Here is a 15109-nt window from a genome sequence, read left to right on the forward strand (position 1 = left end):
ACTGGAAAAAAAAAAAAAAAGCACCAACACAGAACACAAAATAAAAATATTTCTACTCCAGAAAATATAAAAAGCTAAAATAAATTCCAGAAGTGTAAATCCGAAGGTTTCAGCTTTTGCCAATACACGACGACGCGTGCCTTTCACAAGAACAGTCCCAACTGCTGGAGACCCTTACGCTCCTGCAGCCCTTCAGCAGGCCAGTCTGCAAGCTGACACAAAGAACCCGAGCAGGACGGATGGCCCAACGGGAAGCAGGCAGGCGCGGATCGGCCTGGAGCCGCTTCCCACCCCCTCACACATCCAATGGCTCATCCTTGATACTCAAACTGTGCTTAACATTTTTTAGTTCGGAAACACTGAACCCCAGCAGCACGGAGGGTCTGTGCCTTCTTATGGCCTTCAAGCACATGCTCCTCCTTTTCCCAAAGAAGGTGGCCACGTCCACCTTGGAGGCGCAGAGCAGCGAGGAGAGCAACTCCACCTCTTTCTTGGCGGGGTAGGGCCTCCTGTGGAAGTAATCCGTGAGGAGCCGCTTCTGCGCCTCGTGCGAGCCGTGCTCGTACTGCTGGGGGTCGAGGGCGAGCGCGCGCAGCTCCTCGCTGGAATAGAGCCTCCTCGGCTCGGTCCGCGCGTGGCCCTTGTGCCGCTTCCACGGCGCCAGCCCCGAGCTCCCCTCCAGGTCTGGGGACAGGCCAGAGCTCAGCGCGGGCGGCTGCTGCTCCCTGCCCCTCTGCTCGTCGGCCAAGCAGCAGCTTTCGGGCTGCTTCCTCTTGAGCGCGGCGGCCTCGTGCTTGTCGCCGTTGAGGAAGAGCAGCTCCTTCTTCTCGCTGCGCTCCAGCTGCAGCTTCACGCTGGAGTTGCTGTCCTTGGGGGCGCTCCTGCAGCGCAGCAAGTGCACGGCGATGGCCGTGAGCGTCATGTTCCCGGTGTACACGCCGCAGCAGTGGATGCACTTGAACGCGGGCGACTTCAGGATGGTGTGGACAGTGGGCATGACGTGATGCCTCTCCTTCAAGTGCATCTCGTAGGCCTCTTTGCCGAACTTGCCAAAGCAGAAGGGACACGTTAACGCTCTGCTGCGCCTCGTTTTGACTTCCACCGTCTGAGGCGTCACTTTGATGTAGACGGGGACAAGCGTCCTCGAATTGACTCCCGCCAGCACCGCCAGGTGCACCTCGTTCTCCCCGACGTCTTCTTTTGGTAACACCGTGCTGAAATCGAAATGTGGAAACACGAGGTCGCCCTGGGCATCGTTGTCCAGCTGAAACCCTCTGTTGCTGTAATCCGCGTGTACCCTCTTCTTCCCGTTGTGGGTAGCCTTATTGTGCTCCACAAGGCTTTTTAAGTCATGGAAAGTCAGTGTGCAAAACAAGCAAGCTAAACCATGCATCAGGAGGTGTTTCATGAGCTCCTCCTCGCACAGGAAACACTTACATGAGAAGCAGCGCACGGTCTTTTCCGTCATCCACCGCAGAAACGGGGCGCAGGCCGCGAGCTTATCCGGCTCCAGGTTCTCCTCGACCTTGATCTCACCGTGCTTGTGAGCGACCTCCATGTGCACCTGGTAGACGTTGGATGGGAAGAGCTCGTTGCACACGGGGCACGTCTTCCACTGCTTGGCCTGCTTGACGGCGGGGCCGCCGTCGGGCGGCGGGGCCTGCGGCGCCGCGAGCGCGGGCGGCGAGGGCGCGCCGGCCGGCGGCTGCGCCAGCTGCGCCACGGCGCCCGGCGGCACCAGCTGCAGCGGCACCTGCGGCGGCACCGCCACCGTGGCCACGGCGCCGCCGGCCGGCACGGGCAGCGTCACCGACACCGGGGCCAGCGTGTACGTGGGGATGCCGTTCACCTGCTTGCCCGTGGGAATGAGCTGCCTCAGGATGGGGCCTGCCGCCAGGAAAGTGGCGCTCTGGGAAACGGCCGGTTGCGCCGGCTGGTTCACGGGGATCACTCCGGGCGCCACGGGCTGGTTGAGCTGCAGGAAGCCCGGCTTCACGGGCGGCCTCACGGGAACCGCTCCGGGCGCGACGGGCTGGTTGAGCTGCAGGACGCCCGAGGCAACCGGCTGCGCCACGGGCAGCACCTGGGGAGCCAGGGGCCGGCTCACGGTGCCCAGCGAGGGGCCCACGGCCAGAACGCCCGGCGCGACCGGCTGGTTCACGGGGCTAATGGGCTGCGCCACGGGCAGAGCCCCCGCTGCAACGGGAGCGTTTATAGTGCCAATGGGCTGGTTAAGGGGGAAAAGCCCAGGCCTGACGGGTGCGTTGAGCGGGAGGACGGCGGGGGCCACGCCTCTGTTCAGGGTCCCGACAGAGTGGTTAAGAGGGAGCCCGTGGGAAACGATGATCGGCTGCGATGGCGGCGGCTGGAGGTTCACGGTGTTCTGGCCCACGGGAAGGCTGCCGGACACCAGCGTGACGTGCGACGCAGGCACCACGGGAGCAGGAGCCGCAGGGGGAAGGCTACCGGAGGCACTTGGAACGGCCTGCGAGCCGACCGCGTTGGCAACTGCTGCTTTCGCCTGCACCACGGCCGGGCCCTGGCCGCTCGGCGGAAAGCTGAGCTGGACGCAAGCGGGGCCGGCCACAGCCACGGCGGCGGGCAGCTTCGGAGCGATGTACACCTGCTTCACGAGCCCCGGCTTCTTAATGTGCTCCGAAATCACGGAGCGCAGCTTGTTCTCCAGGTCCCTGTGCGTTTCAGAGGTCAAGATGTGATACATTAAAGAATCCTGGCTGTTTGCAGCGGTGTTGCATTTCTTGCAGTAGTGCTCCAACGCGAACGCTTCACTTTCTGCGAATCTCTGGCCAAAATAGACACCAATCAGGTTCTGAAAATGGTTCATCAGCACATGTTTCTTCATATTGTAATATAAGGTGTCTGTAAAGTGACATTTTAGACACGTAAAGTTTATGATGTCACTCCTGAACTGTTTCATGCCATCCAAAATGCTGACTGTATAGTTCTGTATTCTCTTATTCGCCGAGTGAAACATCCGGATATGCTTTCCCACTATTTTGGGATCAGAAGCGAATGCACATTTCGGGCAAGGAACCACCAGCTCTTGGTCCATTTCATCTTCATGGTAACGGTGCAAGTGGTTCTTGAAGGAAGTAAGCAATTTGGAAGAGAACTTGCACAAGCTGCAGCAGTAGGGCTTGGTTCGGTATCTCTGCAAACGGAACAGAAACACTCGCTCAGGAAAGGCCACCTCTCTACAGCCCTGTGGTCCGTGAGAAAATACGTCTGCGCTATCACCTGTCCCAAATGCCTTCACTGGCTGTACAGCACACACCTTCTCAGGTTCATGGAGACCTGTTTCCGGAAAGCAGACTTTAAGAGGGCATACTTAAAAAGGGAGAAACATTTATGCCCTTTTTGTTTCTTGATAAGGAAGCCGTATGGGGGTTCTGTTCTAAGCTGGGCCAGGAAATTCGGAAGCCGGTTTTATGAAAGGGGAGTCGAACACCAAACAAGTAACGAGGAATTTCCATGCCACAGCACATGGAAGTGGATCCTTAGCAATGAGCAGTAGGAGCCCTTTTAAAAAGGAGCTTTTCACATTTTAGTGAAGAGGTAACAGAGCCATCTCCTATTTACTAAAGAAAAAAAAGGTTCTTTGAATATTTCAATATCTTGTCCTTTACTGAAAGCTTTTAAGAAACACCTCTGCTTCTTAAAAGCAGAAGCTGAAGTAATAATGACCTCCTCCAAGTATCTCACTATACTACATATCCCATTACTGTAATTTCTTTAAGAAATTAACTTGCACACTCATAACTGTGTGGATTCCACTCAGAATTTAGGAGAAATATTTTTATTATGTTAAAAAATCATTTTCAAGCATGACTTTTCATATTCCTATCCATACACACAAACAAACAGTAGCGCTCTAAGAAAAACTTACTTTTCTTACCAACTTGCTAGCAAGTTAGCTCTGATTTCTGCCAGAAACTACAGCAACCCACCCGCAAGCGCCACACGTGCGCCCTCAGGCATCTAGTGGCCCCTGCCTGCTCCTTCCAACGCGAGTTACGCCGCACTGACAGTCAGCACTTGGAAAACCACCACCCGAAAAGCCCCGCGAGCTGCTCCTGCACCACAGCACCCGGGGTGGCTGCACCACCCACGCGCGGGCGCACAGGCACAAGGGGACGAACTGAAGCAGAAACTGGCAGCGATTCAGTCGGTCACTTCACGCGGCCAGGAAGATCCTCTGCTAGCTGCACTAAAGCAGGTCCAGATTAGAGCCTATGAATCTGGAAGTTAGATTTTGATCTGATAATGCCACTGTCTGGCTTGGCTACTGAGCAGCATGCTGGAAAAAAGTACTGTTATGTTACAAGTGATTCAAGTGCTAAACTGATATACTATTCTGAAGTAAAAAAAGTGGTTTTACTTCTTCTACAAACATCGCAGTAAATGACATCAAAAAAACGACCCCATTAAGTGCATACCGGTAAGACAAGCAGAAATATCTCTTTATGTCTTCTTAGAAGATTTGTTTACTTTTTGACGGAGATCTGAGCAACATGAAGCCTCAGGAATAGGAAAAAAAAGTGTTTTGGATGACAGAAGCACGGCAGAAATGTATTACTTTAACCATTCATGAAATAGGGCTCTTCCACAGAGGCACCTTAACTACGTGGCGAGCGGGTTCTGCCCGCACACACGTCTAGGCTGCTACTCATGTGTGCAAGTGCTGCTGTTCTGCTGTCTGTCCATGGCATCTCAGCCAACTAGCACCGTTGGACCAGCACAACGCTAAACTGCAGGAATGACACCCAAACACACGCTCCAGAGCAAATATTTAGGGAAGAAAAAGCAAGTTAATCCCACTGACAGACCACATCCCAGGATACAGTGACACTTTCTACTCTGCAGTCTCTCATTCCCTGCAACTTAAAGAGACTAGCAGAAAGACACAGCAACCTCTAAAAATCCTAGTTCTTCCAGAATTACGGAAGCCTTCATAAAAACAGTAGTGATGATAGAAACCACAGACTAATCTGAACAGAAATGCTCTCCAGCCTATTGGTTTCTGATGCAGCTGTCACGGAACGAGTGGTGGCAGGGGTGAGTGACAAATGCACTTCACTCGTATGAAAGAAATAATAACAGGATTTATTGATATGGACAATGATTTCCCAAGATTCTATGGCAAGGTCACTCATTATTCACTGCATGGAGGCTCAAGATAATACACAATTATCTTGGGATACCCTCCCGTTGGGTCACGAGGTTCAGATTGGACCCCCTTGCTTTCCAGGCTCCTTCTGAGAGGAGTCTGGGTGCGGCTGAGTCCAGTCCTAGTCCCAGACCTGGTCAACAGTTTATGACTAAGGGTTCTTGTGCACAGTTACAGAGTAAAGTTAAAGAAAGAGAATGCGCTATGTTCACTTACCACAAATCTGTCGTGGGAAGGGGGGTCTCTCAGCCTCGAGGAGTATCCCTGAGAGGTGTCCCTGCTCCAGGGGAGATCCTGCTGTGCAGGCCGCAGCCGTGCCAGGAGAGCTCAAAGGGCTCTCGGGCTGTCCACGTATTTATAGGATAAGATGGATTGACTATAGTCACGGGGTGGAGTGTGATGGATACGCTCCTTTCCCAGCTCARCCTGGCCTGTACCTTACATGCAGCCCTGTTCAGTTGCTGACCACCAGCCATTTATCTAATCCTGGTAGGCGCCACCGTCCTGGTTTCTTCTGCCACTTAGACTCAACATAACCTTCCTGAAGGCTGCATCCCAACGGGGAGGTAAGGCTAGTGCACTAGCCAATGGGCCTCTGAAATGAAAGAATGACTATAAGTCAATCATCTTATCCTATAAATATGCGGACAGCCCGAGAGCCCCTTGAGCTCTCCTGACACGGCTGCGGCCTGCACAGCAGGATCTCCCCTGGAGCAGGGACACCTCTCAAGGTTACTCCTCGAGGCTGAGAGACCCCCCTTCCCACGACAGATTTGTGGTAATGAACATAGCGCGCTCTCTTTAACTTTACTTTGTAACTGTGCACAAGAACCCTTAGTCATAAACCGTTGGCCAGGTCTGGGACTAGGACTGGATCCAGCTGCACGCAGCCTCCTCTCAGAAGGAGCCTGGAAAGCAAGGGGGTCCAATCTGAACCTCGTGACCCAACGGGAGGGTATCCCAAGATAATTGTGTATTATCTTGAGCCTCCATGCAGTGAATAATGAGTGACCTTGCCATAGAATCTCGGGAAATCATTGTCCATATCAATAAATCCTGTTATTATTTCTTTCATACGAGTGAAGTGCATTTGTCACTCACCCCCGCCACCACTTGTTCCGTGACAGCAGCTCAGTTGACTTTTTCCTTACTGCAACAAGTTTAGAACAGAATATAGTGAAGAAGCAACTTCCCTTCTCCCAAATCTAGGTAGCACCAAGACAAGCTAAGTGAACAATCCATAATGAAGGAAATAAGGCTGGTTTAAACAAGCGGGCAGGAAGAAGCTTTGTACTGAAAAGCATCCTTGGCAAATTAGCACTCTGCAGTGAGGTTTATCAGATCACATTCCAGTGCTGGCTTGAAAGAGGGCAGGAGAGGACAAAACAGACACACAGCCTAGGTCTTAGACAGGAAAACGTTTGCTCCATCTTCACCCTCTTCTTCCCTGTACATGTCTTAGAGGGATAGGGGAGAAGCTTCCCTTGTTCACCAAATACAGAAGATCTTTCAAGGGTGATTTTCTTTAGTAAGAAGGAAGAGGAAACTGGAAAAAATGCAGGGATATAGTGCAGATAATACTGCCCGGAGCCCTGTCGTCCCCGCTGACAGGGCTGAAGCCATTACCCAAATGAAAGCAGCCTGGCTGCAGGTAAGCGTAGGCCTTATCTGAGGTGGCGATAAGGAGTTAGGTAGAGACTTCCAGAGCCAGAGGAAAACATGTTGTGTTCGAGCCTTTCGCCCCCAAGCACACATGAACAACGGGCCCTGAGGCCGGGGGAGGAAAGGAACAGGACACGGGGCAGGCAGAGATGCAGTGGGGAGGGGACACGCTGCTAAAGTCAGACTTGGGCAAAAAACTGACCAAACACCGGGCTGTCCTAAAACAGACACTTCCTCAAATGAAAAGATGGGGCCATGGGACGCAGACAGTCCCTCCACATGGAAGCTCTCAGGAAGCAGCAAGATTCAGAAGCCCTTTCTCCTGGATGTTCTCCTGTCCTTTAGTTAGAGCCTTAATAACTGTGTATTCCAGTGAGTTCCTAACAGAGACTTTTCCACCCCCCGCCCGATTCCTGCTTCCAACAGCCCAGCTACACAAAACGCTAGGGCCACACATTACTGGTCGCCAAAAAGGCGGAAGATTCCTGTGACACCTGGACACCACCAGTGCGCAAGGCCATATCTTTAGGGACTCCCAACAGCATAAAACAGCCCTTAGGACCAGCTCTGCGAAAGCAAAGACGACTGAGACAATGCAAGCAGCATTTTCTTGCACGCAGTATTTAGAAGAAAATAAATAATCTTAAAGCTACTTTTTTATTTTTAACTACCAGAAGTGTTTTATAGTCATCAGGACTTCTGAAAATGGTTAAATAGTAACAACTGCACATGCAGGTCTGCTCACATCCTCTAGCACAAACATCATACATACCTTTCTTTTGCCCACGGACTCCCACAGAGAGACATCACTCCATGAAGTGTTGGAAAAATACTTTTCACCTGGGTCAAAACTTTTAAGATTCTGAAAGAAAACCAGAACACAAGACATCAAGTCTGTCTGCTTTGTAGGTCCATTCAGATTACAAGAACATAGTCTAACTACAGAGCAGGGTCAGGGGGACCCACAAAACATATGAAGGGTCTCACCAGTCTCAAACATACCAGGGAGTCTCAAAACCCAGTTGAGAGAAATTGGTTCTTTGTCCCTTATTCAGTTTTCCTCAAACACCAGCTCATGCTACATGGCTGAAATTCTCAACACTTCTTTTACACAGAATAGTGTATTTTCCATTCTACATTATTTCATCTCCTAGTTGAGTTCAAAGAACACTGAAGATCCTTTCTCCTTCTTCCTCCTAAATCTATAGCATGTCTGCATTTACTTCCATTTCTTAACTTGCACTACAGGTTATTTTGCAACATGTTCTAGCAGTAGTGCATGCTATCACTGCGCTTTTGCCTGTAAAGGCATTTCCAGAAGCTTTCCAGAGAAAGTTCCCAAGAAACACTTATGAACAGTAACACAATGGCATATGCAGTGACCAGTACGGCCCTTAACATCCCTTAACCAATTTCACCTAAGAGCAGTTTAAGCCTCCAAGTCATATACCATTTTCTGAGACCCATGCTTCAGTCCTCCTTTCTGAACTACTCCACATGATGCTTTGAAAGCGAGATGTTTTCAGTTGAAATAAGTAATGAAAGTATTAAAAATTAGAAATCTACATTTCCTGAAGATGAGTTAATTTTTGCTCCCTTCCCCCCCAAAAATAAATCTAATAGTATGCAGTTTAAAAAAAAAAAAAATATATATATATATATATACAGCTCACTCTGTGGAGCTGACAAGCAGCCTAGGGTACAGTGCAGCAACAACAAACACTGAAAGGCAACAAGTTTTGCAACAGTCAAACAAATACACGATGCCCGTTACATGCAGGCTCTTTTTACATTCAGCTTTTGTCTATGTAGCAGGAACCTGGACACGGCTGGAATCCAAGCAATAGGCTACAATGGCACAGAGAGTTACGATTTTATTCTGAAATACGTTTTAGGGTTTATTAACAGATTAGAAAAAAAAATGTAGCTAAGTTTTTAACAGGCTTTCTAGCTTCTTCAACTGGGAGGTTTCCCCGGGGGAGAACTTGAAGAGCTCTGGGCTAACATAAACAAACTTCTCCCATTGGAATTAAGATCTAGATACTTGGGGTTGGGGAGAGAAGTTATCGCTTGTCCTCAAACTAAGTGTTCCTAGAAATACATGACCTTAAACAGAACTAACCCTAGAGCCTTAAAGGCTCTATCAAGAGAAAAGCCTCAAGACTTACTGTAAGACTGACAACTTCCAGGCAAGCTCCCTCAAGCGAACTGCACAGTCCATTAACAACACAAACCACCACCACATCACAGGACAACCACACATTTTTCCTGGATCTCTCCACCACAGAGAAACCCTTAGGAATTAGACCAGATCTCTAGTTTCCAAAACCCAATAGGCAATGGATGCTCATGATAAGTCTAAACTTTTTTTTTCCCCTCCCCAAAACACCTGTTTCGTACAGGAAAAAAAAACACTTAAAACCAGAAAAGAGTGACATTATCATGGGGTAAGTGCTACCAGTGGCCCATTTCAAACTGCTCCCCTTTGCAAAAACAAACACTGAAAACCCAGAAGAAAGCTTTGATTTGCTAAATTGGTTATACTCTTCCCAGATTTCTTATTTTGGGGACGGAAGAAAAACAGAACAAAACCTTTGAGAAGCCTTACTAATCATGATGCACTGTGGACATTTCTGAAACACAAAAACAGGACTTCTAAACTGACATCTCTTGCTCTTCTGCATCAAAACCACTTTTTTTCCCCCAAAACACTGCTTTTTTGGTCCATACTTCCCATAGTTTATTTCATAAGGAACGTTCGCTGGTTTTTGTTTTGTCTCTGTTTAAAGACAGCCTTATTCACTATTAATCTTCATTAGTTCCAACAAAAACCTGGACTTGGCTGCTTCCACTAATTTTACGGCAAGAAAACTAGCATTGGTAAAGTATTTTTAATTTCAAGGGTTTAGTGAGAAAAGCTTCCTGCTTAAGAGCAGTAAGTTCAACACGATATAATGAGGAGTGGTACCATAAGGGACACCACCAATCCTTGTTTCCTGCCCCCCTCTCTTTATCCTTTTCCTTTCAGTACCACAGAACTGACCCAAACCTTTACACGAGCTCATGACTATGTCGAGCAGGCTGAAGAGTCTCTGCAAGAGCTGGCTTAAAGGCTACTGCTTAGTCTCCCAAAGCAGCTCACTACACTTGCACTTCTCGAGTGTTAGGTTGTCCAGTCCGCTGGAGGAAATTCTTCCTGCTCGTTTCACCCAAAGTGACCACGATGGTCCCAGGTTCACCTTCATCATCTCGGTTCACTTGCATAGGCTTTGAGATGTTGTTGATCTGGACTACAGCTCAATGAGCCAAACTGGGTATTCTTCCTGAAAGCAGTTTTAAAAGCCTGAAACAGATTATTGGATCTCATTTCTGCTATGTGCAAGTGCTGACAAATTGTACATCCTTCAGAGATTTCCCTTTGACAAGCGCAGGAAGAACATTTAATCTCCAAGTAGATTTGGACTTGATCTTAAAGGTCCTTCCCAACCATAATGATTCTGTGAAGATTCAAGTCTTCATTTGCTTTTGAGTTGAAAAGGGGAGAGAAGTATTTGTGGACATGTAATATTTTATTAATAGTGTTTTACCTGAATCTGTAGTGTTTCCTTTTGCTGAAATATTACTAGCAGAGTATGCAGCACCATCTATAACACATCTTGTGGAGAAATAGTGTTTTAGCACATAACGTTGCCGGAAACTCGAAGTTCCACCCCTAGTATATAAATATTGTCAGACTTGAGCAATTCTTCAAAACAGTTTTCTTTCCTTTACCTCATCATAAATATCTACGGTAAAGGAATATTACACAAACAGTGAAAGTTTTTTTCAAAGGTTGGAAATGCAAACTTCCAATTTTTTTCACATGCCTCGAATGCTTTACCTTCAACAATTCCTTGCAGCTGTCAAGCCCAATATCCACAAGAATGCCCTTCACCTTTTTTCGAGCCTTCCTGATATTATCAAGATTTTGAACAGGAATTTGAAACATTTTGCACTTTTCCTAGAAAAAAAAATAAAATAAAAATAATGTGATGGAGTATTTGAACACAGGCACTTGCGTTTAACAGCCCTAAAACAAAAATATATATATATAAAATTCATGAAATCTTAAAACAAGGAAAAGCAAAAATCTTAAAACAAAGAGCCCATCTCTTCAGTATTTCTAATTAAATCAATTCCTTACTCTTAATTTGACCGTTTCCTCACTCTTCAAGGAAACCTGAAGCTGATTTGAGGAGGGTGCAAAAAAAAAAAAAAAAAAAAATTTAATTTCTTCTGTCTTGTTGAAATAAAAAAATTAAACTTGTTTCAGAGCTCTTCATGACTATACAGAATCTATGCTGTTTTCTGTGTTTTTAGCAAGTAAGTAAAAAGAAAATGAAGTTCTATTCAAAATATAACTATCACTTCATTTAGCAAGGATGAATATCAACCTTTCATTTTGAACCTGCAGTGCAGCATGAGAAGCCTCTCAATTTGACTTCTTGCAAAAACATACTTTAAACATGATCAATAGCAAAATTTTTATTTCTTGTGTTTTATTCCTGTGTTTCTGCTGCTGTGAGCAGCTCCTGACTCTGGCACAAAAAGAGAAAAAAAAAAAGTGCAGGAAGATTAATGCCATTCAAACAGACAAACAAAAAAAAAGTCACTAGAAAATCAAATTGCATAGCAGTGATAATTAAGACATGCTGAAGTAGGACAAATTTCTAAAACACTCTTCCACATCTTCAGATTTCCTGACCTGGCGAATGTGTGTAGCTCCAGCAGTTGGATTTTCTTTCTGCTCTGGGTCACTTATTTGAGGGGTTTGTTTTTCAGTCTTATGGTCCACCAGAACACACTCTCCTGAAGAGCTTAGTGTTTCCAACACCAAAATAGTTCACTGAGGACCTGATATAATCTAAAAGACCTCGGTCCTCATTTCTGAGCAATTCATCCACCCAGGATAAGGCTTAAGATAAAACAGTGCTTCAGCCCCGACGGGTCTGAATGTCTTGAAAAGCTTTAACTTTTCAAACAAGAGAGATGTTCATTGTCAAAATGAAAACTCACCCCTCAAATCAAGACTTTCTCATAGACAGTCCAAGTTTATAATATCCTTCCACAGAAGCTGGAATATACTACAAGCCAAGCCTTGCAAAAACCAGAGAGTTTTCTGCTCTACATGCCATAACTCAGCACACATGCACACACACACACAAGAAAGCATGTTAATTTATGCACAAAACATTAAAGTCAAAGAACTCACATGCTATTCTCCTCTTCTTCTCCCCCCAAAGGAAAGGTTTGTAGGCAGGTATGGAGAGGGAGCCCCATTTGACAGTTGCTAGTCTTGTTTTCTACTCTTTTTTATTGGTACTAAGTCTGGAGGACATTCTGACATCATTGGGATGGCTGTAGAAGAGAAACCTAGATGGAACACAATAAATCACAGTAACTCTTCTGGCATTGTACTACCAAATCCAAGCAGAAAAATAGAGAAGTCAAATCCTCTTTTTAAACTGAAGTCAACTGGGAATTTGTATCATCTTTGTGGCAATGTTTACCATCAGCCTTGGATGATAGGAGATTACATGCACCAACCCCATGACCCGAAGAAGATAGAGAAGATACCACCATGCCCAGGTATCACACCCATCTTTCAGTGTCTTCTTAGTCAGCAACCTCTCTGAAATAAAGTCCAGAAAAGAGAACAAGACATGCATGGAACAAAAGCAAGGATCTTGAATAAAATGACTTATTTTCCAGTTTTAAAGTAGCTTGTCCTCAATGCAAAGAGATGCAGGTCTCTGTATCACATATGAGGTTATTCAACCCATCTTCAAACAAACTGCTTGGGTGCACAGCACAAAGATACCCGACGTTACTCATCTAATGTACTCTGTATTCCTTAGACCAGCAAGGCCTTATGAAAAGGGTCAAGAATTTTCAGCCTTCTAAGCTCACTTCCTCAAGCCTTCAGTTTCATACTCAATTAATAGCTCATTATCTTTTTTTTTTTTTAATAAACTGTTTTGTTTCTCTTGCATTTTGGATATTCTTCAAGCCTTAGCTTGCACTTTGTTTCTGTGCACAACTCTGGTCAACCTCTGATGATACCTGTATCACTGGTATATGATATACATCACATTTATAGTAAGCACATTCAACACAAGAGCATGGCATCAAAATAAAGCCCGTTACCTACCCTAGATCATTAATCTCATTAATCTCAATCCTCTTATCTTTTCCATCTAGAGGATAATTTTCTATCTACTTTCTAAAACTTCAAATATTTCTTCTGCAAAGAAACCTTGCTAACTCATCGAATTTTCAGAAGCAGTACCTTTTACACAGAACCAAAGCAGCTCTTTAGCCAAAGACAACAGTTATTGTAGTAGCTGACGTCACAAGTCAAATATAGTTTAGGTGAGCAACACACCAGTGGCATTTCATCCATCAATCTATTCCTACACCTACCATTGATTTAAATAGTGTCTCTCTTTAATAATATAACCAACTGCATCTTCATATAACACCAAACGCTCGTTTCATTTCTGCAGCATATGTAACATGGAACTACGTTCAGCACCACCACCAACACAACTCTTCCTCATCCTACAATGCTACAGTATTTTAATACTATGCAGCAACATCAAAACGAGGGACAGTATCTTCTATGTCCAAGACAAGCACTGTTAATTACCCAAGTAAAACTCTACTGGATCATGAATTCTCTACTTGTAAAAACATTTCACTTCTTGGAACTGGAAAAGTAAAGTCACAGGGGCAAGGAAACCTCACTCCTGCCATCTTTTCAGCCTTATTGCCTAAGGAAAACTCATTCTTATCAGAGGGGACCTCAGGAGGTCACCAAGTCCAACCTGCTATTTAAAGCAAGGACACCAACGACTGTACTGCAACCAGGTTACTCGTCCAGTCAGCTCTTGAAGATCTCCATGGACAGAGATGTGGTAAGTTCTCTCAGCCACCTGTTCTGGAGCTGGATGTCCTCACAATGAAGACTTCTGCCTCACAAAAAGTCAGAAATACTCTGGTTTAGTCTATATCCCCGAGAAAACTCGGCCTATTCACTCAAAATACACACTAAGCTGGTATGGAGAGAAGGCATGGCAGGTGCACAAACACGCCTTTCACGTGCATGCAAACACATCCAACAGCATCTCACACATGGCTAGAGACCCTCAGGGACTCCTAGGAGATTCATGAAACAGACAGCAGCACAACAACCCTACTAAACACCTCACCTAGGCACTGCGACCCTTTCTAGGCATCACATAAACTATGCAGAAGCTGGACTTCAAGATGTCTTCCTAGAAAGGTGACCTTCACTAGTTTGTTGCTCACAGAACTATTTATAAAATGAAAGATTAACAAAACCTACTTGAATAGGAAGTATTTTAAAAGGTTTCATTACCAGCTTCTATTTCCGTGACTACAGTAGCCATTACTAACAAAGGAGCTGGACGAATGTCTTGTGAGGGTAGGCATTTTAGTTGATATGTCAGTTGTAACTGACAAAACAAGAACAGTTTCAATCTTCAAAATGAAATGAATGAATGAAGTGCAACCTACAATCCCCCAAAAAATAAAGAACGCAAACACTATGTGGCAAAGACAGAGCCTAGGAGAGACGTGCTTATGGACTGGCCAGAGGAATGAGCTCAGCTTACCTATGTTTTACTCCGACCAGTTTTGTTTTGGCCCTGCCCCATTCTGAATGGGATACAAGCCCTTAAAGAGGCCTTATCTGGATATCTGCATGGACTGTCCTGCCCCTGCCCTACCACCTGGGCCTTCTGTAAGTTTAATACAAGGAGTTCTAGTCAACAAAATAATGCTACTTTATCTTAAATTCTAACTTCTAGACATGTGGAATCTTAAGACGGAAATTTTAAGTAAATCAACATTATTTAGGTGTTAAAAAAATCTTAAGTTGTTTAGGGATATGAAAGCAGATATCTTTTGGTGACAGTAACTTTATCCTTTCTTGGATACAAATCACACCCCTGTTAAAACAGTCATACAATCCAATACAAAGGGGACACCACTCAGTATTTCAACGTAAAAAGCGTTAAGGTATGTGAGAACATAATTAAAAGCATAGTTCACTGATTTGTCTTAGCTATAAAATCAAATCAAAGTTAAGTGTAAAAAAAAATAATCAAAGGATCACTTCTTTGGGCTGAGTGATTTTTGCACACTGGTGAACCCTGGCACACCACGGAACCTCCGTGACCCAAGAGCGGTTAGAAG

General features: G+C 45.8%; 1 protein-coding gene across 1 annotated transcript; it reads right to left on the minus strand.

Moving 5' to 3' along the window:
* Window positions 1-49: 49 nt before the first annotated feature.
* Window positions 50-12239, minus strand: ADNP2 (ADNP homeobox 2). The gene is made up of 4 exons (XM_026034907.1): window positions 12102-12239; window positions 10731-10850; window positions 7623-7712; window positions 50-3172 (listed from the first exon to the last, which is right to left on the minus strand). Exons 2-4 carry the CDS (start codon window positions 10836-10838, stop codon window positions 296-298), a joined length of 3075 nt encoding a protein of 1024 aa, XP_025890692.1. The 5' UTR covers window positions 10839-10850; window positions 12102-12239; the 3' UTR covers window positions 50-295.
* Between the last annotated feature and the right edge of the window lie 2870 nt (window positions 12240-15109).

Source organism: Nothoprocta perdicaria, unplaced genomic scaffold, assembly GCF_003342845.1.
Source record: "Nothoprocta perdicaria isolate Ctin4 unplaced genomic scaffold, notPer1 scaffold_151, whole genome shotgun sequence".
Lineage (NCBI taxonomy): Eukaryota > Metazoa > Chordata > Aves > Tinamiformes > Tinamidae > Nothoprocta > Nothoprocta perdicaria.

Coding starts and splice junctions, on each gene's coding strand:
- ADNP2 (XM_026034907.1), bottom strand. CDS start 10,838: ATGTTTCAAATTCCTGTTCAAAATCTTGATAATATCAGGAAGGCTCGA. Junction 7,713..10,730: donor GCTGCAAGGAATTGTTGAAG/GTAAAGCATTCG, acceptor GTTTTCTTTCAG/AATCTTAAAAGTTTTGACCC. Junction 3,173..7,622: donor AGTCCGTGGGCAAAAGAAAG/GTATGTATGATG, acceptor TTCCGTTTGCAG/AGATACCGAACCAAGCCCTA.